General features: G+C 35.6%; 1 protein-coding gene across 2 annotated transcripts; it reads right to left on the reverse strand.

Annotated features, from left to right (window-relative positions):
* Positions 1-201: 201 nt before the first annotated feature.
* Positions 202-23971, reverse strand: CUNH4orf33 (chromosome unknown C4orf33 homolog). Of its 2 annotated transcripts, none has more exons than XM_019419626.2 (6): positions 23735-23971; positions 13170-13359; positions 8434-8494; positions 5864-5915; positions 5306-5502; positions 202-3125 (listed from the first exon to the last, which is right to left on the reverse strand). In XM_019419626.2, exons 2-6 carry the CDS (start codon positions 13348-13350, stop codon positions 3020-3022), a joined length of 597 nt encoding a protein of 198 aa, XP_019275171.2. In that variant the 5' UTR covers positions 13351-13359; positions 23735-23971; the 3' UTR covers positions 202-3019. The 2 variants fall into 2 exon arrangements, with proteins under 2 accessions (XP_019275171.2, XP_019275163.2); XM_019419618.2 differs by having other exon boundaries at positions 5306-5505.
* Positions 23972-24042: the final 71 nt, after the last annotated feature.

Raw genomic sequence — 24042 nt, forward strand, 5'->3', positions numbered from 1 at the left:
ATTTTCTGAATTTATCTAGGATGCCTAACACTGACACCAGCATATGTAGTTATGAAGACACTTACAGCCTTTTGTAAAAGTCAGCATTCATCTTACACCAGCTCTTTTCAGATAGAAAACATACTTAATAAATGAAAAAAAAAATAGTTAATAAGCCACATTTAACTAGCACTAGTGACTGTTCAATGAAACAATACACAGTAGAAGTTAACTCCGTTTAATTTACAGCTTATTTTATAACTGTATTTTATTAAGGTATAATTCACAATAGTAAAATCACGTATCTTAAATATACAGCTTGGGGAATGTTGACAAATATATGCAGCTATATAACTGTTAGCCAGATCAATATACAAATCATTTCAACTGCCCCCCTCTCAAATTTCCTCATGTTCCTTTTACAGCCAGTTTGAATCCCCTGACCTTACCCAGAGAAAATAGTCGTTCTGAGATCCATCACTACAGCTTAGTTTTGCCTATAATTGGCCATCATATAATTAGTTATACAGAATGTTCTGTCTGGTTTATTTTGCTCAATGTAATGCTTTAGAGATTCAGGTAAGGTTATTACATTTATCAGTAGTCCTTTCTTTTTCATAAGTAGTACTTCATTGTCTGACTAGATCACAGTTTGTATATCCATTCTCCTATAGATACAAACTTGATTGTTTATGTTTTGTGCCATGAATAAAACTGCCATCAACATTCATTTCTCTTCAGTATGTACTTAAGCATGAAACTACTGAAAAACAGAGTGTGTATTTAACTTTTGAAATTTCCAGTTTTCCAAAGTGATTGTACCATATATTACATTCCTATCCATAGTGTATGAAAGTTCCAGGCACTCCACATTCTCATTATTGCTCAGTCTTTTTTAGTGTTAGCCATTTAACCAGTGTGTATATTTTGTAATTTTAGTCATTTAGTGGTATCTTGTGGTTTTAATTTGCATTTCCTTGATGATAAGTGATGTTGAGAGCGTTTCTATATATACTTATTGGCCTTTTGTATATTTTTTCTGTGAAGTGTCTGTGAAGGCTCCTTAACTGGCTTCTCCTTTTATTACAGGTTTGTAGGAGTTCTTTATATATTCTGGGTAAGAGTCTTTTGTCAGATATGGGTATTTTGAATATTTTATTCCAATCTGTGGCTTGCTTCTTTACTTTCTTAATGGAAGCTTTTGAGGAACAGAAAGTTTTGATTTTGATGAAGTCCAATTTCTCTTTAAGTTAGTGCTTTGTGTGTCCTATTTGAAAACAAATGTTTCTCTACTCCAGATTATGAAGATTTTCTCCTAGAACCTTTTTCGTTTCACCAGTCACATATAAGTTAATTTTTATGTAGATTAAGTAGAGGGTCAAGGTTTTCATGCTTTTTTCAGCTATCCCAATACCATTTGTTGAAAAGATATCCTTTCCCTTTTTAAATACATTGGCACCTTTGTTAAAAAATTAACTGACTGTATATTGTTTCGTTTCTGGTTTCTGTTACTTTGATATATTTGTCTAAATCTATGCCAATGTCACACTGTCTTCATTATTGAAGTTTAATAGTAAGTCTTGAAGTCAAGTCATGTAAGTCCTCAAACTCTGTTCTTTTTCAAAATTGTTTGGCTATTTGAGGTCTTTCACATTTCCACATAAAATTTTAATGTCTGTCAATTTAGACCCCAAAAAAGCCTTCTGGGATTTTTAACTGGGATTGTATTAAATCTATGGATCAACTTGGGGAAACAAATTAGACAGCTTCTTTTCTCCTGTATAAAGAAGTCAATAGGTAGGCAGTCCAGATATGGTATGTTACTCTACTGCATTGTTTATAATCCAGGCTCCTCTGTCCTGCTGCTCAGCTCTCCCTGGATTGTCTCCTCATTGATACAATACAGCTAGTGTGTTACCTCAGGTTCCAATTATGCAATTCAGGAAAAAGGAAAGGGGAGGGCAAAGGACAAAAAGTGTATGACAGCTGAATCTTTCATCTTCAAGTCATCTTTCCTTAAATCCCCACCTAATACTGTGTACTTCTATCACATTAACCTGAGCTGCTTTATCATGCCATTTCTGTCTTCAAAGGAATCTGGAAAAATGTTTTTGAGCAATGCCCCTAAAAATTCAAGTTCTGTTAGTAAAAAACAAGAGAATAATGTATATTGTTGTGTATTCTGTACAATAAAAATTCTTCTGCAAGGCTACTAACCTCTGAGTTAAGAATGCTAGTGGAGAAACAGGTTTAGTGGAGAAGTTCACAGATGATCTGCTAGATGGCTTCAAACTCTGAGCTATATTATAGCACAAAATTTGAAAATTCTAGACCAGGAATGTTTAATGCTCACAAAATAAAGCAAAAACATTTTCACATCTGGTTTAACAGCATACATAAGTAAGTGTCATCTGTTTGTAAACAAAAGTAGAATCAGTTGCCCAAATTCAAGGCTACTTCATTCCATTTCCTTTTACAGACTAAAAATAGCCTCCAAGACAGGAAAAACAGCTGGTTAAATACATATGTATCTTAATGGTGCCTTAACAAATGTGGATCTCCTTCTCAGCTGAAATAGGTCATTGTTTTCAACCCACTTGAAGAATGCAGAAGATTCTGAGTAAAGAATTATTGTACATTACATGGAATTAAAACATGTGCAAATAAGATGTTCCAGTCTCAGGCTGACTGAGGTTTAGGGAAGTGGGAAGAGAAATAATGATTTTGGCTGACAGAGTTGGAGATATTTGGGTTGAGGGTGGTAAGGCAGACAATAGAACTCATTGACATGGTCGCTTCTGGACTAAATGACTCTGAGGAACATTTTAACTTACTAGATAAACTCATCTACAAACCTTCAATTTTCTTGTTAACTCATATACAACTTGCCACAGAGACACTGTATTTTCACTGACTTCTATGAAAATATTTGCTGTTGAAATGTGCTGGTGGTACCATGATTAAAAGAGATTATACTTATTATTGGTTTACCTTAAAAGATACAGAGAAGAAATGATTGATATGATCATCTACTATACTCCTATACATCAGATTTCTCCATAAGCCACAGCTCTGATTCTGGTTGTTTCCATTCTTCTCCAAGCAGTGTGTTAAAATTGAAAGGCTTAAAGTATTCCAGACAATGGCTAAACACAAAGAAAAAGAAGGTGGGAACTGAAATCAATTATGCATTTGTGAAACAGCTGTCCTCAAGGGCTATTTGTCACATTTGTGACAGAACAACATTCTATTTTAAAAATACCAAAGGTAAGATGTTTTCTATGTGTACAACTTTCTCATTCTCTCTATGAAACATTCAGCTCTGAAATTCACCACATCTCAAAGCACTCTCAATTCTGCAAAAGCTCCCTCATGGCTGAGGGGAGAAATAAAAATCAACCCTCAAAACCTGACTCATTCCATCTAGCCTTAACAAATATTATACTCTTACAGATATTTTTACATTCAAAGTGTTATATACTTTATATGCCATATAGATAATTGTTTTTAAAGCTTCAGCTCAATAGATTATAGAGAATAGACTATTTTGTCAAAGCAAGGGCGGTTAATGTAAAAGAGATTTAATCCTAGTTCTCTCCTTTCTGGGAAAACCATTTAAACTATTGTGGCTTAATGAGGAGAAAGGCTTCACTAACAAGTTACAGTGGATCTCAGCTGTGTAGGAAATCACTCTGCCCTGGCTCCACCTTGGCCAATAGTATAATCATACTTTAATCTAGGGTAAAACTCCAATAACTTGTAAATGAGGAGCCTGAATACAGGAAGGCATTAGCTAGCTGGTGAAGAACCAGAGAAACAAGCCATCTTGATATGAGGGCCCTGAGTGAGTTGCATCTGGATTCCTGTCCCATTCTGCCCCCCTGGCCAGGCTGAACCTGGTTTAGAGTCACATGGTCAATGTAGGAAACTTCCAGTTACAAAATGAATAAATCACGGGGATAAAAAGTGCAGCCTTGGGAATCTAGTCAATATAGCCTAGTGAATATATTGTAATAGCATTTGTTGTATGGAGACTGATGGCAGCTACACTTATGAGCATAGCATAATGTACAGACTTATCGAATCACTATATTGTACACCTGAAACTAATGTAACAGTGTGTCTCAACTATACTTCAATTTTTTAAATTTTAAAAATTAAAAAAAAAAAGAGGTTAGGGAAACAGTGAAGGATAAGATAAAGGGTCAGGACTGGGACAAATGCAAAGGGAAAAGGGAAAAGTGTGTCAGGCAGAATAAAGGCAATTGGCTAGAAAAGATAAAGGTGAAGTGAGTAAAGAGCGTGACAGGAAGGTGAAAGCTAAAGGGAGAGGAATGGCAGTATAGCACTTTCTAAAGGTAAAAAGGCAGGAAAGTCAGTCTACCATGGTACAAAGCCCACCAGGATATCTGTTAGGCTATTCTAAACATGCAATCACACCAGACTATCTTGGCCACACTAGGTACACCCAGAGAGATACAGAGTAGGAATCTCAGTTTGCCCCAGGACAGCATGTGCCTTTCCTTCCTAAGGGAGCAGTGTTTACAGCAGTCCATGAAGCATTTATGAGGCTGGGCAGGAATCATATTCTCCTTACGTGACAGGTTCAGGTGCAAAGAGGTAAGACTCAAAATGAGAAAATGTAGGCAATACCTTAGCTTACATGCCTGCTGCCCCACAGGAGCCAAAATCTCTTGTAATAATAACTTCATAGGCATAGTTTCTTACATCCCCACAGGGAACGAGACTGTTAAGGGGAAATCCCAAAGTCATGCTGCCCCTATCAGGTATTCATAGTTTATTCGTAATTCCTCTCAGATCAGAATCAATTTACCAATTAAGGGTCATTACTATGACAAGCAATGTTGCCTAAAAATATATCTGACATTTTTATCATCATGAGGTTACCAGGGGAAGAGAGCTAGAGAGTTGGCTGAAGATCACATTTTTAAACAGCAAGGGAAAAGATTTATTAACCCCTCACTCACATCAGGAAACATAGATGCCTCTGGCCATTTAGCTCTGAAAGGGATCATAAATGAATTTGCAACCATATTTTTAAACTAGCCATTGCAATACTCACTAAGCAACACTTTTCTCATGCCGCTATGGAAATGTAAGTGCTCTACTGACAGCAGTAAGAGAGACAATGTCTGCCCAAAGTCAGTCTGTCAAGTATTTACTGGGGACCGTCACTGGACATAAGACTCTACTAGGTATTTGTACACGTGTCTTCTTGGAATGAAAAATGTTACTACTGTTCTACCACAAATTAGATTCCAAAAAACTCAAAATTGGAACGTATCTTCATTTATTTTCTACTTACAAATCAGGTTTTTGTCCTTGTTGCAGTTCATGCTGAGGTACAGGGTAAAGAGCTTCATAATTTCTTTTATCTTTTGACCCATGAATTGCAAATGAATTGAATTTTGTCACCTTTGGTGGAAAATAACTCCAAGGAAGATAAGCTTTGCCTTCCCATTTTGTCTCTTCTCTGGACACTCTGAATGATAGAGCAAGCTCCTGCTATAGAAACATGTGAAACACAAAAGGTAAATTTAGATGTTTTAAAAAAAAAAAATTTTTAATGTTTATTCTTGAGACAGAGACAGAGCGTGAACAGGGGAGGAGCAGAGAGAGAGGGAGACACAGAATCCGAAACAGGCTCCAGGCTGTGTGCTGTCAGCACAGAGCCCGACACGGGGCTCAAACCCACGAACTGTGAGATCATGACCTGAGCCGAAGTCGGACACCCAACCGACTGAGCCAACCAGGCGCCCCAGTAAATTTAGATTTATACTTGAAACATTTTATATAAGACACACACACCTCTCTACATACCTTATGGATTAAAGGATTTTGTCTAATATTTTTATTTACTTACTTTCCATACATTTCTTCTTCCAGAGAGTAAAAGCACCAAATGTTGTCCGTGACTGTCAAAATTAAAATTCCTCATGAGTGTTTGAAAGAAACAAATGTTATTTTCTTTACTTTCCTTCATACCTGCAGTGTGTGTGCTTATATCAAATTTCCAAATAATTAAAAGGTGCAATATGAATATTGGATAATTATAGGGAGAACTAGTGTGTTCAGTTACTTAGAAATGTGATTTTCAAGCTTACCATTTTTCAGACCACTGCAGTCAAATGCAGAAAGCTACATGTGTCAGATGAGGCAAAGTATGAAAAAGGGATGGGGGGGGGGGGGGATACCACAGTATCTGATGGCATAATAAAACCCATCTTGAAAACTAAAACACCATAAAGGAAGTTTGCACAAATATCTACGACTGAATCCAACAACTTTACTAAAGGCTATTTCTGTTAAAAAAAAAAAAAGAAAAAAAAAAGAAAAGGAAAAAGAAAAAGAAAAAAAAAGACTGACGCTCGTCAGGAAGAAATAAAAACACAGATTGTCTAACACAAGTCAACAGGCTGAAGATTTTAATTTGTATCTCTTCTTTCACACAACTCTCCACCATCCGTCTGCCTGTTGTGTTTTCCTGTTTTTTTAATTTGTACCATTAGCTCAGACACTGATGTTACATTTTCAAAGATAAACAAAATATATCCTCAGAAGGAATTCTATTAAGAGAGCATAACTGGGATGAGCCAGGTCAGTAAGAATCAAAGGATTTCAAGTAGTTACATGAAACAAATTTACTGTCTCTGGAAAACACTAAACATTTCTCCTCAGAGGGTCTGCTGTAAGCTTTTCAGGAAGGATTTCCTTCAATAAATAATTCTAACAGAAGTATTATTTTCACTTAAAAGTTCTCTGTTTATTTGTATTATTATACAACCTTAAGAATATCCTAAGAGGAATAAAAAGTCCTTGCAAATTAAAACAACAATTTTCTTCATGTTGCTTTCCCAGAGGCTAATTAACTGTCATAGGAGTTGATAGCCTGAAGCAAAACCATGATTCTTGATTATTAACTGTCCTGGAATATATGAAACTAAACTACTCTAAGGATTTTTTTTAACTTTTAGAATTATTAATTATATACATAATAGTTACTATATAATTTAAAAACAAAAGAGAATCTAATTATCCTATTCATATACTACTAAACCATTTTATGAAAAGACACTGATAGTATCATCTAATGAACTTAAAACTAAGGATAAAACTTTAGAATTCTAGCATACCCAAGTTCTTAACTGCTTTCTAAACAAGTTGAAAGCCTATTTGCCTTAGCTTTCTCTCCTGTATGATGAAAATAATCACACAACAGTTGAAGTTTTATTTCCTCATATGACAGTTTAATCGTATTTTCAACAAAAGATTCTGGCATGTTAGTTAAAAGGTACACACAAAAATATATGATTGTTCTCAAAAATATAATTGTGAACATCTATGTTTTCCACATCAGAATTAGCAAGATATCAAAATAAGGGAAAAGAAAAAAATATCTAAAATTTCATTTAAATCAACTGTTTGGGACTCTGCCCACCCTACAAAGGGACAGAGGCTGCTGGATTTAGATACTAAGAGGTATTTAAAAGGGGTGCCTAGGTGGGTCAGTCAGTTCCACATCTGACTTCGGCTCGGGTCATGATCACATAGCTCATGGATTTGAGCCCCGCATTGGGCTCTGTGCTGATAGTTCAGAGCCTGGAGCCTGCTTCAGATTCTGTGTCTCCCTCTCTCTCCACCCCTCCCTTGCTTGCCGTCTATCTCTTGAAAATAAACATTAAAAAAAATTTTTTTTAATTAAGGTCATTTAAAATGAATAATGGCAATATAAAGAAATATTTCTTTACTAAATATTTTACTAATTTAAATTGTCATAATTTAGATGAAAGGTAGCCATAAATTTACTTTTTTGCATATATAGGAAAAACTGCCAACTAGGTAAAAAGGGTTCCCAAAGGACTGGTTAAATTTAAACAACAGTCCAAGGTTAATTTTTTTAATAAGTCTTTAAAAAAGCTATGTGTGATTTAATTTTTATCCCTGGCATTGAACACAAAGTGACATAGTATACACTCAATAACTGAATGATGAATAAAAGAAGGAATACATAATTATGTAATACATAAAATTCAAATTTAATCCAGTCATTTAAAAGATTCCCGAAAAGAAACTAGTTCAATTCATTATATCTATATCTCCTTTTATTTCTGAATAGCTAATATATAATAATGCAAATTTTAGAATAAATAATAAGAGGAAGTTTTGTTATTTATAATGATTTTTCATTTTATAAAAAACCCAATTAGAAAACAAGACACATTAGAGAATTGAGAATAATATCAACATAATATTTTCAAAGGTTTATAATATATGTTATACACTAACTTGAAAATAAAGAATTATACATAATTCAGATTAGTTCAGATTAGCACTCATATTAGTTGAGCTTTTCCCTGACCATATAATTTATAATAAGGAAATAACTGTATTCAAATTACGTAGTAATGAGTTAGAAAAAAATGTTATACTTACGGACAAAGTTCAACTTCTAAATACTGTTCAGTTATGTCATTCAAGAAAAATGCTTCCACAACTTTTGAAAACAAAGATAAGACATACTGAGAAGGTTGATTTTGCTTCAGTAATAAATACTTCATTTTTTAGAATATAAAATTAATTAACTCAGTATTTTTAATTCTATCCCCAAAAGAAAACAAATACGCATTTGCCTGGAAGAAGAAATACATAGGAAATAAATCATCATTTTTTTCCTACATCAGATCATCATAAATTAAAAATATTAATAAAGCCTCGTGTTGGGTGACGTTCTAAAACAATGAATATTATTACACAGACTTTGAGACAGTTATCTTCTTTTCTAGCGATTTATCTTAAGAAAATAATCAGACAGGGGCGCCTGGGTGGCTCAATCGGTTAAGCGTCCGACTTCAGTTCAGGTCATGATCTCACAGTCCGTGAGTTTGAGCCCCGCATTGGGTTCTGTGCTCACAGCTCAGAGCCTAGAGTCTGCTTCAGATTCTGTGTCCCTCTCTCTCTGCCCCTCCCCTGCTCATGCTCTGTCTCTCTCTGTCTCAAAAATAAATTAAAAACACATTAAAAAAATTTTTTTAAAAAGAAAATAATCAGACAACTGGGAAAAGAAATAAATATCATGCCAGTCATCAAAGTATTGCTCAAAAATTTAGAATGATCTAAATGGTTATTTCGCACTATATAAATAAAACTGCTGTTATATGGGAGAGCTGTTAAATAAATTATGGAATTTATATATTCCATGCAAAAATATATAATACAGTCATTACAATCAAATATACAGTTAATTATATTTTTTGATATGGGAAGATATCCATGGCATGTGATAAGCAGGCTGCAGAACAATAACGAAATGTACATGAAATAAGAATGTGCATGCATGCCTGTGTCTAGATGTCTGTAAAGGGGAGAGCCTGGGTGGCTCAGTCTGTTGAGCATTTGACTTCAGCTCAGGTCATGATCTCACAGTCCGTGAGTGTGAGTCCCGCATCAGGCTCTGGGCTGACAGCTCGGAGCCTGAAGCCTGCTTCGGATTCTGTGTCTCCCTCTCTCTCTGCCTCTCCGCTGCTTGCACTCTGTCTCTCTGTCAAAAATAAATAAACATTAAAAAAATTAAAAAATAAATGTATGCAAAGTATGAGTGCACGCGCGCACGCGCACACACACACACGCACACAAATGACTGGTTATCTCTGATGGGGCAATACACGTAGGTGATTTTTCTTTTCTTTACAATTTCCTGGACTTTTTTGTGCATGTGATGTTTTTTTAAATTGTTTAATTATGAAAGTAATACATACTTCTTATAAATGATTAAAACAATATAAACATATATAAAGTAAAAAGGCAAAGTCCTTTTCTTTCCACTTTGCTCTAAAATTTTTGTCAGATGTTTTCTGTCCTTCTACAATCTATTTTACCTGCATGGATTTTAAAAAATAAATATGGATCATAATTGCCTACAACTTGCTTTTTTCACAAAAAAATTTGCAGCATATAGATACCTAATGCTTTTAAACTATTGTATAGTATTCTTCTATAGAATGTTATAATTTATTCACACAGTCCTTTATTGAAGACGTATATGTTGTTTCCAGTTTTCCATGTGTTATTTTTATAATAAAATAGCTAAGGGTCGCCTGGCTGGCTCAGTTGGTTGAGCATCCAACTGGTGATTTCAGCTCAGGTCATGAGCCCAGGGTCTTGGCATCAAGCCCCGCTCAGGCTCCTCGCTGAGCATGGATACAGTGATTCAGGCTTATTGCCCCTTTCTAAGTTTTTTACCTAAATGAATTAGAATGCTTCCATGATGGTTAATTTTTGTGTCAACTTAGCCATAGTACCCAGATATTCGGTCAAACATTATCCTAGATGTTTCTGTGAAGGTATTGTTTACATAAGATTTAGCATTTAAATCGGTAAACTTTTAGTAAAGCAGATTATTCCCTATAATGTGGCTGAGTCTCATCCAATCATTGAAGCCCTTAACAGAAAAAAGACAGACTTCCCCTGACCATGAAGGAATTCTGCCAGCAGACACCATCAGACTCAGACTGCAGTATATACTCTTCACCACATCTCCAGCCTGCTGCTCTACCGTGAAGATTTTGTACTTGCCAGACTCTAAAACTGCATAACCCAATACCTTAAAATAAATCCCTCTCTTTCTTTACACATACACACACTCACACACACACTGTATCTCTTGGTCTTGTTTCTCTGGAAGACTCTAATACATCTTCTAATTACTACTTTCCATAATCATCTTAAAATCATTTTTGCATCTTCTCTGAATTAAACCCTGTATCAGATTCTGGGAATACTTTCATTAGCTTACAACCTAATCAGACATGAAAGTGGACACTTCTAATAAAAATATCAAAAGGGAAGGAGGTATGGGTTGCTACCACAAGAAAAGAGAAAACAGATACTTAGCTCCAAAATGTGGTTTAGGGAAGGATTCCTGGAGAAGGTGTTACCTAAGCTCCATCTTGAAAGATGAGTTGGAACTGGGTGAAGAGGAATGATGAAAAGGCATTCCAGGATGAAAGAGAAGTATAATCAAATGTACATGATTAGGAAATATTTTCCCTTAAAGAACTACAAGCAGTTCAGTCTTTCTAGGCAAACATTGAAGTGCATGAAGAAGCAATGCTGCAAAGAGAATAAGGGGCTAGGTCATGGAAAATCTTATATAGAGATCATAAAAAGAAGGATGAAACTATCCCGAGAGGACAGGGAGCCTGAGAAGGTTTGTAAAGACCTGAATTATGAGTTTGAATTTTCATTTTATTTTTTTTATTATTTTTTTAAAATTATTTTTTTATTAACGTTTATTTATTTTTGAGACAGAGAGAGACAGAGCATGAACGAGGGAGGGTCAGAGAGAGAGGGAGACACAGAATCTGAAACAGGCTCCAGGCCCTGAGCGGTCAGCACAGAGCCCGACGCAGGGCTCGAACTCACGGACCGTGAGATCATGACCTGAGCTGAAGTCGGCCACTTAACCGACTGAGCCACCCAGGCGCCCCTTGAATTTTCATTTTAGATAGATCACTCTGGCTTCTAAGTGAAGAATGAAGCCAAGGGCAAAAGGACAAGTAAGGAGGCTTTGACTGGCCCAGGTGAAAGATCATAAAGGTCTAACCTATGGCAGGGATAGTGGGGATGAAGAAGAACTAGCTTAGAGAAACATTCAGGAGGTAAAGCTGATAGGACTCAGTAAATAAATCCAAATATGGAGAGTGAGAGAGAAGGATATATTGGAAAGACCTCATATTTCTGTATTTGGTGAACTGATGTATTAAGTAATTGGGCAACTGGGGCAAGAAGCAGGTTTATGACAGAAGTAGATGAGTTGAGTTTAGGAGCTCTTGAGTTTGGTGTCTGTGGTACTTCCAGTAGTTAAGTCACATTGGTGTCTACACCAGTAGGTAGCTGGTATATTTAAGTTTGGTATCAGTAAAAGATAATGTATGTTTTACATATGGTAAGTTAACACTGACAAAATGCATGCTATACAGATGCTATACAGATTGTATGGATTACAAGAATCATCAAAGGTTTTTTTAAAGAAATGAAACCTATATTAGACCTTAGAACTAAGTGCATTACAGGTGGGGGAAATAGAATGAGAAAAGGTACATGGGCGAGAACATTCATGGATAGTAAGACCATTAGCCTTTCATAAGTCAAGAGCCTTTGGTTGACGTATGGTTTCACTTATATATGGAATCTAAAAAACAAAACAAATGAGTAAATAAAAAGTGGAAACAGACCCATAAATACAGAGAACAAACTGATGGTTGCTGGAGGGAGATAGGGAACATGGGTGAAAGGCAGTGGGAGATACAGGCTTCCAGTTTTGGAATAAATAAGTCACAGAGATAAAGGGAATATAATCAATGGTACTGTAATAGCATTGTATGGAGACTGATGGCAGCTACACTTGTGGTGAGCATAGTATAATACACAGACTTGTCGGACCATTATGCTGTACACCTGAAACTAATGTAACATAGTGTATCGATGACACTTTAATTAAAAAAAAGAGCTTTTGGTTGAATATGATAGCCCAACCCATGAGTACTCTGAAATCTTACAGGAAGGGTTTGAACTTCATCTCAGGGACAGTTATGGTTTGTGATCTGAGGAATGGAATCATAAAGAGTATTTCAAAATATAAGTTTGGTTGCTTAATTAGAATACATTAGGAGGGGATCATATAGCAAACCTGGCAAAATGTAATTTCATGGTATGTCTTTTAGTCTTCATTTGACATGTGAGATTGTCAGTATAAAATAAAAACTACATTTCATATTAAAGTTGATAGTATTTCTGTAAGTAAAACATCCCCAAACTTCCATAAAGAAGGTTTATAAGGTTAAAGTGGCAATTTGAAGATACTTAACGACAAAACAGAAATGCTGAACTCTTCTTAAAATAGGTATCAGAAGTAAAGGAAAGAAATATGGCAGCAATTTAAAAATCTGGATTTGTAATTGCCATTTTTCACTGTTCTAGTTATATAGCTGAAGTCACACAGGTGATGGTGAAAAAGTCAGAATAAGAGATTGGTAGGGAACGGAAGAAACTGCACACGTCAGCTGCTCAGAAGAGCACACACTTCCTTACAGCAAGATAAAATAATAGTTCTAGGAGAGGGTATTATAAAAAGATTTATGTTTGCAATAAAATACAGTACTTCCACTTACCTTCATAATCCCACAGTTCATTGAAAGGTTTTCCTGGTTCTCCAAGTGGGGCTGGAGGATCATTGAAAAATGGGGCGCTAACTTCCATCACCACTCCTCCATCACCTGGATTCAGCCTGACAAACACTGGCTCATGCTTCACTGGAAAACCATCCCAAGTGTATTCTATTTTAAAATCCATCTGAAGACTCTAAAGGAAAAAAAAAAAAAATAAGACAAACTCTTTAACCGTATACAATTGTTTCCTATAGTTAGAAATGAAATGGAAATGTCAATGTCAAATAGCAGGAAAGCAGCAGAGGGGCAGACACACAGTTCTGAGAGTCAAAAGGCCATTTGTGTTATGGCAAACCGTGGATGTGAGTTCTATTATAAGATAGGGAGTTGGATCCAAAAAGCTTTAAGACTAGGTCTAGATGCAGCTCATGTTACCTTGTAAAGAATATATCAAAATCATTTTTAAAAACCAATTAAGTCCACTGAAGAAACTATTCATGTACTTAATGACTATAAACACTATGAGTTTCTACATTCTTTATCTTTTATTCTAAAATGTGCAGGTGTATTGGACCCCTTTGGGAATCAAGATCTATATAATAAAAAAACGATTTGATAAAAAAAATAACTACAAATCAGCAGAAGCACTGCTGTTAACACTTGTTCTTTTGGCTAAAACCCTTTTCTCTTTGGGGTGGGAATTGCGGGAAGGGGGGTGCTCCAACTATTTGAAGGTTAGTAGAGTTTAATATTGTCTTCCTTGATCTCAGGGTACAGATTTTCTTAACCTTCTCAATTGTTGATATTTCAAGTGTTAAACACAACATGTTAATCCCTTCTCTGACTGAAAAATAGAATTTATCGTCTAAACTTTGAAATAGACTAAATACATTTGACACAAGCAGTATTTGCATTTTAAATTGTTTCTCTGAGGATTAAATGCAAAGAAAGCATTATATTTACAAAATTACGTTTTTATTTAAACACTATAGATCAGGCATTTTATAAATGTTATCTCACTTAATTTCACAACAAACTTGCAGAGGATCTATTTTTATCCTCATTACAAATGAAGAAAACAGATTTGTCCAAGGTCACATGAAACTGAACTAATATAAGCCACGTTTTCCCAAATGAAGATACATCACTGGGGTGCCTGGGTGGCTCAGTCGGTTAAGTGGCCGACGCCGGCTGAGATGATGATCTCACGGTTCGTGAGTTCAAGCCCTGTGTTGGGCTCTGTGCTGACAGCTCAGAGCCTGGAGTTTTCTTCAGATTCTGTGCCTCCCTCTCTCTCTGCTCCTTCCCTGCTTGCACTCTGTCTCTCTCTCTCCCTCTCTAAAAAATTAATAAACATTAAGAAAAATGAAGGTACATCAGAGATCTGTAAGGAGATGAAAACCTTATTTTAGGAGTGGTGGATTCCTCAACTTATATTAGGTCCTTATGTCTTGTTCAGAAGATAATCTTGATTAGCAATGGTGCTATTTCCAAACTTCAATTTCCCTTATCTGAAACCTTTGAATGCATTTCCTTGCTTCATAGGTTTTTACTGCAAATAATAAAGTTATTAAGTTTTGGATAAATTTATTTCAATGAATAGATACTGAGTACCTACTGTGTACCAATCATTGGGAGATCCAAATATATAAGCTCGGTGGCCCACAGGAATCCAAGATCTTTGAAAACCTTTTTCTAAAGTATGTAGTAGCTCTTCCTAATTTTCACTACATGCTAACAAATTTTAATTGATAATCTCTAAAATTAAAATAAAATAATTCTGGCATTACAATCCATTTGCAACTTACAGTATTTGAGAAGAGGATATGTTCAGCAATTTATGTTCTTCATTATTAAAATAAGCTCAAATGAGTGATAAGTCTGCATAAATTGAGTGATTTTTGTAGAACTTAGTACTGATTTTATGTGAAATAAAATACCTCAATCATAAATTTACTATCCTTAGTTGAAATATCAAGGCACATTCTTCATGTATAAATGGATAAATCTCTATCCCAAATTTTGGTACTGGTTAAGTACCATCTTGAAGCATACAGGAAGAAATAAGAACAAATCAAGATGTTAGAAATGGTGATTAAATCTGATTCTGGTACCAATATGCCAGAGAATATGCTATTCTCATAACCTGGAGCTTTACAATCCTGGCAAAATATAACTTAGCGACTTGGAAGTTTTGGCGGATTCACTCATTCTCCACAGGACCATCATATCTACAAAAATATTGCACACATTAAAGGGATCTCTATCCTAATCAGTGGGTTTCCACTACAGAATTCTCAACGCCCAGCTATTCTAGGCAATCATCTCTATGTCTAAATGGAATTAAACCACACACAGTGATTTGCTCCTAAAAAGTGGCTTGTCACTTCCATCCACACATGGTGGGTCTTGTGGTAAGACTGACATGTACTTTAGAGTTTCAAATTACAAACTACTCTATAACTTCAAATTATAAAATGTAATCTTACTTAAAAGTTCAGAAGAAATTAAATATAAAAGCAGAGCTACTCTTGTTGAGAGTATAAAGTAGTGGAACTTCAAGACCTTCTATTAGCCTTTTTCCCTGAATTTCTTTGAGCAGTGTTTGAAAATTACTGCAAGAAATATTGACTAGACTTCTACCAGCAGGGAGGAGTGTCATGGATGACATGTCCAAGGGTAGCATGTAACTTTGGCTTTAATTGCATAAATGACTTTAGTTTCCTTATTAGAATGACAAATTTGTTAATTTGCTTAAAGAGCATTCCTGTTAATCTAAATGTACACAATGTTTATAACAAAATTAACCTAAAAATATGGTCAAACCCACTAGTTTACAATGTAATCTAAATATAACATGGGCCCAGACAAAAACAACACATTCTCCTTTCAATTTCCCTGGGATACTTAGAACTGTCTCCTGAAGCTTAACTCTCACTACCTCTCAATTTTTTTGTTTGCACATGTACTCATATGAAGTAAAGACAATTCAACTGTCCACGTCCTTTGTGATCTGTGCTAGTGTGCATCCCTGCAGCACTCTACTTCCTGTCACTCTCTACTGTCTATACATGATTCACAGCATTACAACATGTTTACTGTCTCTCCATTCCCAACTAGAATGCCTGTAAGTAATAGGAATTTATTATTTATTTCTTAAGTAAATAATCATTCTAGTCTCTGGATCCAAAATTTCATGATTCTAAGGTTTTGTGCAATAGAAATCAACTGTGTTTGTGGTAGCATTTCTCTTTCAACCCAAACAGTGGTAAGTAACTAAGATAATAAATCATACCTAGAAACGTCCTTTCAATTTAGTTTATCATAGGTGTATTGGGTGCCTGGGGGCTCAGTCAGTTAAGAGTCCAACTTCAGCTCAGGTCATGATCTCGCAGTCTGTGAATTTGAGCCCTACATCGGGCTCTGAGCTGACAGTTTAGAGCCTGGAACCTGCTTCAGATTCTGTGTCTCCCTCTCTTTCTGCCTCTCCCTCACTCACACTCTGTCTCTCTGTGTCTCTCAAAAATGAATAAATGTTTAAAAAATTTTTTAAAAAAGGTTTATTAACTACTCACTTTATTTCAGGTGACATACCAGGTGCTCAGGAAATAAAGTTTAAGTCTCTAGGGAGTTAGGGATGATTCTCATGTAGCTAACCAACCAGGTCTTGTATAACTAAACCAAACAGGTCTATTATCAATTAGTTCATTTTGCAGTCCAATTTAATAAGGTTGGATCCCTATACCAAACTATAAATAGCTTATATAGTATATTTAAATAGTATATGTTATATATAATATGTATAATACATAGTATAAATGGTAATATATTATATATAGTATATATAATATATACTATATTTAAATAGTATATAAAAATAGTATATATATTTAAATATAGTTTGGTATATTATGTTCAAATTTAAATGAATCAAAAATTTAAACATAAAAACCATATTAAAAAATGGAAAAAATGGGGGCACCTGGGTGGCTCAGTTGGTTAAGTGGCTGACTTCGGCTCAGGTCATGATCTCGCGGTCCATGAGTTCGAGCCCCGCATCGGGCTCTGTGCTGACAGCTCAGAGCCTGGAGCCTGTTTCAGATTCTGTGTCTCCCTCTCTCTGACCCTCCCCCATTCATGCTCTGTATCTCTCTGTCTCAAAAATAAATAAACGTTTAAAAAAAAAAAAAAAAAAAAAGAAAAAATGGAAAAAATGAATTTTTAAAAAACCTTATAGTAGGAAAAAAAACCTTTTAAAATATAACCCCAGGAGCACCTGGGTGGCTCAGTCAGTTGAGTGTCGAACCCTGGCTCAGGTCATGATCTCACAGTTTGTGAGTTTGAGCCCTGCATCGGGCTCACTGCTATCAGCACGGTGCCCACCTCAGATCTTCTTTCCCCCTCTCTCTGTGCCCTTCCCTCGCTTGCATGGTCTGTCTCAAAAATAAACTTAAAAAAATGAATAAAATATAACCCCAAACCCAAAAGACATAGAAGAGTGATACATTTGGCTGCATAAAAATAACAAAACCAGAAGAAGTCTGCCTACATCCACAAAAAAACAAAACAAAACAAAACAAAAAAACAACTACCACCATTACAGGGGCACTTGGGTGGCTCAGTTGGTTAAGTATCTGACTCCTGATTTTGGCTCATGTTATGATCATGACATCGAACCCCATGTCGGGATCCACGTCAGGCTCCGTGCTGGGCATGGAGCCTGCTTGAGATTCTCTCTCTCTCTCTCTCTCTCTCTCTCTCTCTCTCTCCCTCCCTCCCTCCCTCCCTCTGCCCTTCTCCCTGGATCATGTATGCTCTCTAGAAAGAAAAGAAAAGAAAAGAAAAGAAAAGAAAAGAAAAGAAAAGAGAAGCCCACCATTACAAAATCAAAAGATAGTTTGGGAACAAAAACATCTTCAACTCATATTTTAGACAAATAACTAACTTCTTTGATGTTTAAAGGGCTCCTAGAAATCAGTAAGGAAAACATCAATATCCCAACAGCAAAATAGGAAAACACAGTTGACAGAAAGTAGATGCAAAATGTTCAACCTCACTTATGATAGAAATGCAAATTAAAACAATACATTACTATTTCCATGGATCAAAAAGTTTGATAACATGGTATGATAAAGAGGGCACTGAGAAATAATCACATATTGTTGTGGGGGCATTACTGGCACAGCCTCTGTGAAGAGCAATCCCTCAATATCTATCAAAACAAAAAAAATGCAAATATCCTTTGACTCAATTCTAGTTCTAGGAGTTATTATAACTGCACATATTCAAAATGACATAAGTATAAAGACATTCACTGCAACATTATTTATAATAACAAAATATCAAATTAATATCATAATTTAAATATCCATCAGTAGAGGACTGGTGAAGAAATTACACTATTATTAAGCAAGGAAATACAATTTAGCTATTAAAAATGAGGCGGCTCTCTATATATATATCTAAAATATATTCAGTGAAAAAAGCAAGGTGCAAAAAGCATGAATTTATTTCATTAAAAAAAAGGCTCTTTGCATATATACTTGTGAATGCATATAGTATCTCAAAAAGCATATACAAGAAACCAGTGATGACAGTGGTTACCTCTTTTGAGGGAATTAACTGCCTGAGACAAGACAGAAAGGGAGGTTTACTTGCAACCATTATCACTTTCTTTTAAAAAACTACCTGAATTTTATATTATGATAGGCACACATCACTATCAAAAAATAAATGAATCATTTGAAACTATTTTTAAAGTCCATTTTATGGCTGGATCTCTCAAAGACTATAGTGACCACCTCTTCTCTATAGACGCTTCTCTGACTACATATGCTGAACATTTCTAAAAAGTCAGAATGAACACTGGGAATATTATTGAAGGAATATATTCATTCAAGGTGATCACCAGTCTATTATGCAATTTCAGTGTTGGCTATTTAAACTTTTTTTCATTATTTTTTAATGTTTTATTTTATTTTTGAAAGAGACACAACATGAGTGGAGGAGGAACAGAGAGAGGGAGACAGAATCTGAAGCGGGCTCCAGGCTCTGAGCCCTCAGCACACAGCCCGACTTGGGGCTGGAACTCACCAACCGTGAGATCATGATCTGAGCCAAAGTCAGATGCTAACCCACTGAGCCACCCAGGTACCCCTATTTAAACTTTCTTAAAAGAATGTTTGTTAATCTGTGTTTTTCCACATTTTTAACCTCTATTCTTCAAACTCCTCTTTCATCAAAAAAAGTCACAATTTTTAAATTATTTTCATGCTTTATCTGTACTAGAGAAAAGGCCTTTAAAAGGAAATGAAGGGAGATAAAGAAGACAGAACCCCAGAACACTGAGCACCTGGAAGACGGAAAACATTCTGCAAAGGTTAAGTTATGGAAAAAAGGTGTTTTCTCTACAGAACGTTTTACAAGGAAAATTTCCAAATTCCTTTTTTCACGAAATTTTCTGTAGTTTCTCACGATAATTATTTTCAGTTTGCATTCTGCTTCCACTTGCACCCCTGCCCATTTACAGAGAACGGAGAAAGAAGAAAGTCCGAAAGTGGGAGTAAACTATGCCAGCAAAAGCAGCGGAAAAATAAATTACCAGAGAAAAAGCCAACAAGACTGGTCGAAGGTACCAGTAATGACAGAGGAAACAGCGCATAACAAGGAGAGAACACAGACCCGGAAGCTCTTTTCTGCACCACACTCAGCTCACTAGCTTCTGTGGGGGTCACGGGAGAGGGCTCAACCTTAGGCTCCGCCCAGCTGCCTACACATTCTGGGGGTGGGGCTCGGAGGACTGAGGCCGAGATGCCTGGTTTTTGCAGGAAAGAAAACTGCTGAAAGACTACCAATGAATATTTGAACTTTTAATCTTTCCACTTAAGTTTGAGCAGTCTAGAAGGGGAAGGATGGGTAATTCAGCAATATAAATACTGTGCAACAATCTCAAAATGGATTATAAATCATTAAAATTACAATAGAACGAGGGCTCCTAGGTGGCTCAGTCAGTTAAACACCAATTTTGGCTCAGGTCATGATCTCATGGTTCACATATCCGAGCTCCACATCCAGCACAGAGCCTGCTTTGGATCCTCTTGCCCCTCCCTCTCTCTCTCTCTGCCCCTCCCTCCATCTCTCTCCCTTTCAAAAATAAACATTAAAAAAAAAATTACAATAGAACATATACAGCAATAATTCACTTAATGTAACTAAAGGCTAACTGGCCCTATAAGCAAAAATTGTAAATTAATTTTATATTACACTCATTATAAATAATATTACCCTAAATGTAAATTATATTACACTACTGGGAGGCATATACATAGTGGTCAAAGATTGTGACATTGGAACCAGACTGCCTAGGGTCAAATTCCAATTCAAGCACTTTCCAACTGTGATCATCAGCAAATTACTGTAAAAAAGGATTTTAAAATAGGACCTAGCTTCAAAGGTTTTTGTGAGCGTATATATATATATATATATATATATATATATACACATACACACACAATATATACACACACACACATATATATATATATATATATATATATATTTAGTACAGTGCCTAGCATGTATGTAGTAAATATAAGAGATTAGCTGTTATTATTAAAGTATATAGGTTTGCTTAAAAAATATTTTTCTGTTGAAATCATTAAAATTACATCTTTCTTAAGTGGTTTTCCTTTAAAAAAACTAGACTTTGAGGTAGGAGAATCTAACCGATCCTTGAGATCATAAAATATGGTTAAGTGTTCTAGAGATACACATCATGGCTCTGGTTGGTTCAGTCTTAACTATCCGAGCATTTATCAATCTATTTTCCTTCATTTAGTGTCTCTTTCATGCCAGTGTAAACTTATTGTTTCTAAAGAGGATTAGACACAAACTCATAACACAATTTTGTGTAAAATTTTAAACTTCTCAAGAAAAGGTAATAATTTACAGAACTACAATATTTCCAAATAATAGAATCACTCTGTATTTTGGTTGCTGAGAGTTACCAAAATGTCTATAGGATCTATGGGTTTAATTCAGGAGGAGTCACTGCACTTGAACTTCATAGCTACTCTGAGAATACTGTGCATATGCTACATATTTAAGTCAAGTCACCACCATTTTCTCCTGCTCTGCAAGAGCAGACATTAGTATGTAGCCATTACTCAAAAATCGTAAAAATTGCAATTTCACATGGCTCAGCCTAAATTTATTTTGCTTATAGCATACTTTTAAAAACCTCTTTGGGGGAAAAACGGTTTTTGTATTTGTTTTACCACAACTATTATTTTTGTTTTATAAAAATCACTTTGGGTGGGAGAGGGAAATGAGGAGTTATTGTTCAATAGGTATACAGTTTGAGTTAGGTAAGATGAAAGAATTCTAGAGATCTGCTGTACAACAATGTGCACATAGTTAACACTACTATACTGTACACTTAAAAATTTGAGAGATTTCATATCATTTTATATTACAGAAATTATAATAATAAAAAAGACAAGCTTAAAAAGAGAGCTCCCAATTTCCAGGCCATGCTTCTCTTGGCTGGTGAAAATAAACATAATTATGAAGAGCTTCTTAAAAATCAGTTTTTTATGGCATTTAATTATACCAGAGAATGTTTCATACAGTTTTCACCCTAGCTTAAAGTTCCAACTTTGTATTCTTTATGATGCTTTCCATATAGTACTGGGTGCTCAATGTCAATTTATTAAATAAGTTAATATTAGTAAAAGCTATCAATTTTCAAGGGTTTTCTTTATTGAGGAAATAGATCTAGGGCTAGAGAATGGTTAAACACATACTAAGTACTTTTTTTCTCTCACTTCTCATTCCTTGTACTCAATTACATTAATACTTTCCAAGCACATCTACTGAATTCTTTAATTCCTTCTTCACGTATTTGTTGAGCCCTTACTGTGTTCCAGGCAGGAGCCTGGAGACAAACTACAAAACAATGCATGAAGCATTAAGGAAGCACCTTCCTTGGATAAAGAGCACAAAGGAACCTTTAAAATCAAGCAATACTAGAGGCAATACTTTAAGGACAAGTGGAATCATCACAATTTTGTTTCATAAGGATGAAAAATTTTTTGAAAAAACTCCACTGAAATTCAGAAATTCAACTAGCAGAGTTTTGTAAACCAGCCCCCCCAGACAAACACCAAATCCCAAAACTACAGTTTGTATTGAGCTTGACTGTATAAACCAGATAGTTCAAGTACAGAGATAAAAATTCCAACTTCAGATATTTAATTTATGCAATGCAAAGACAATTCATCATTTATATCCAGAAGGTACTCTTTGCCAGCACTAATATATATTAACATCTATAACTTCTACAAATGTAGAATTAAGTTTATTACTATTTGATGGCAAATTAAACTACAATATGACAAAATACAGGTTCAAATGTAGGAGAACTTAAAAACAAGTCCTTGAGGAGTCAGTGAAGAGTTCATGAAGAAAAGTCATACACCGACCTTCAAAAGAGTTGAAACTTGCCCACTCAATCTCTCCTTCCAATAAGTTTTTGGGTTAACTTCAAGGCTACCAAAACCAGATCAAGTTCAATCTTCACTGACACAAAGCTAAACTAAACTTTTTTATGGTTATTAGATATACCTCCATATTTGCCAGCCTTTAGAGGAAGGGACCACCTCATCCCTTATAGGGAGTATGGAGAAAGCTTCAGGATTTCAAATACCTAAATGGACATAGTGGGACAAATTTTTTAAACTTCTTAATATATTCTGCTAACATTATATCATTTATATTGCATTATGAGTACAGAACAACAAAACTTAAACTGTTAAAGAGAAAGCCAAATGGAGCTACATCTTGACATATCTAGTGAAACCATTTCAATAAAACATATTTGGCAGAACCATAATCTATTAAAGCTAGCTTCAAGTTAATATTTTTGCTAGTGTTGAAACTTCCTCCAATAGTAAGATAAGGCTTATATCCAGACAAAATCAATTTTTAATTCTGATAATTGTAATTTACCCCGAAATTTAAAGTTTTGTCTAATTTTTTCTTGCAATACAATGTAACTTTTTTCTTCTTTTTTAAGGAAGCAAAGTATCTCTAAAGAAATAACTGCTGGGGCGCCTGGGTGGCTCAGTCCGTTAAGCGGCCGAATTCGGCTCAGGTCATGATCTCACAATCTGTGAGTTAGAGCCCAGCGTCGGGCTCTGTGCTGACAGCTCAGAGCCTGGAGCCTGCTTTGGATTCTGTGTCTCCCTCTCTCTCTGACCCTCCCTCGTTCATGCTCTGTCTCTCTCTGTCTCAAAAATAAATAAACGTTAAAAAAAAATTAAAAAAAAAAAAAGAAGTAACTGCTGAATTTGCAGGACCTTTGGAGTACTTGTAACTACATGCCTTACTGACACACAGTTAAATATTTAAAGAGGTGTTTCCTTTCTCTAAAGACCCAGAGGGGCAGTATCGTACTTAGCTTCTGGAAATCAAGTCCATACTCAAAAATCCTCCAGAAGGTCAGCCTTGGTGGTGGACTCTGAAGCCGCCAGCATGGGTTCTGCCTCCAGCTCCAGAAATTTACTTACTTTCCACTCACTCCTTTTGGCCAGCACGTTCTCCCAGTCCAGAAGTACTAGGTATCAAAGATCCCGAGAACATTTAAAATATGTATTTTATGCCCTACCTACGTTTACATCTTGGGATGTAAACACACATAAACACACACACGGAAACAGTGTACTCCACCACAGGAAGACCGAAAGGAGCCAGCTCGCCCCTGCCACGCTAGTGGCTCAATTCCCTGTTATCCAGGTTATCGCAGCTCCGCCTATAGCTTGACAAATAGCCAATAGCGTGTAAAGACTCTAGGAAGCGCGATGATGTAAGCATGGAC

This window comes from Panthera pardus, unplaced genomic scaffold (assembly GCF_024362965.1).
Source record: "Panthera pardus isolate Hobbes unplaced genomic scaffold, ASM2436296v1 HiC_scaffold_13, whole genome shotgun sequence".
NCBI lineage: Eukaryota > Metazoa > Chordata > Mammalia > Carnivora > Felidae > Panthera > Panthera pardus.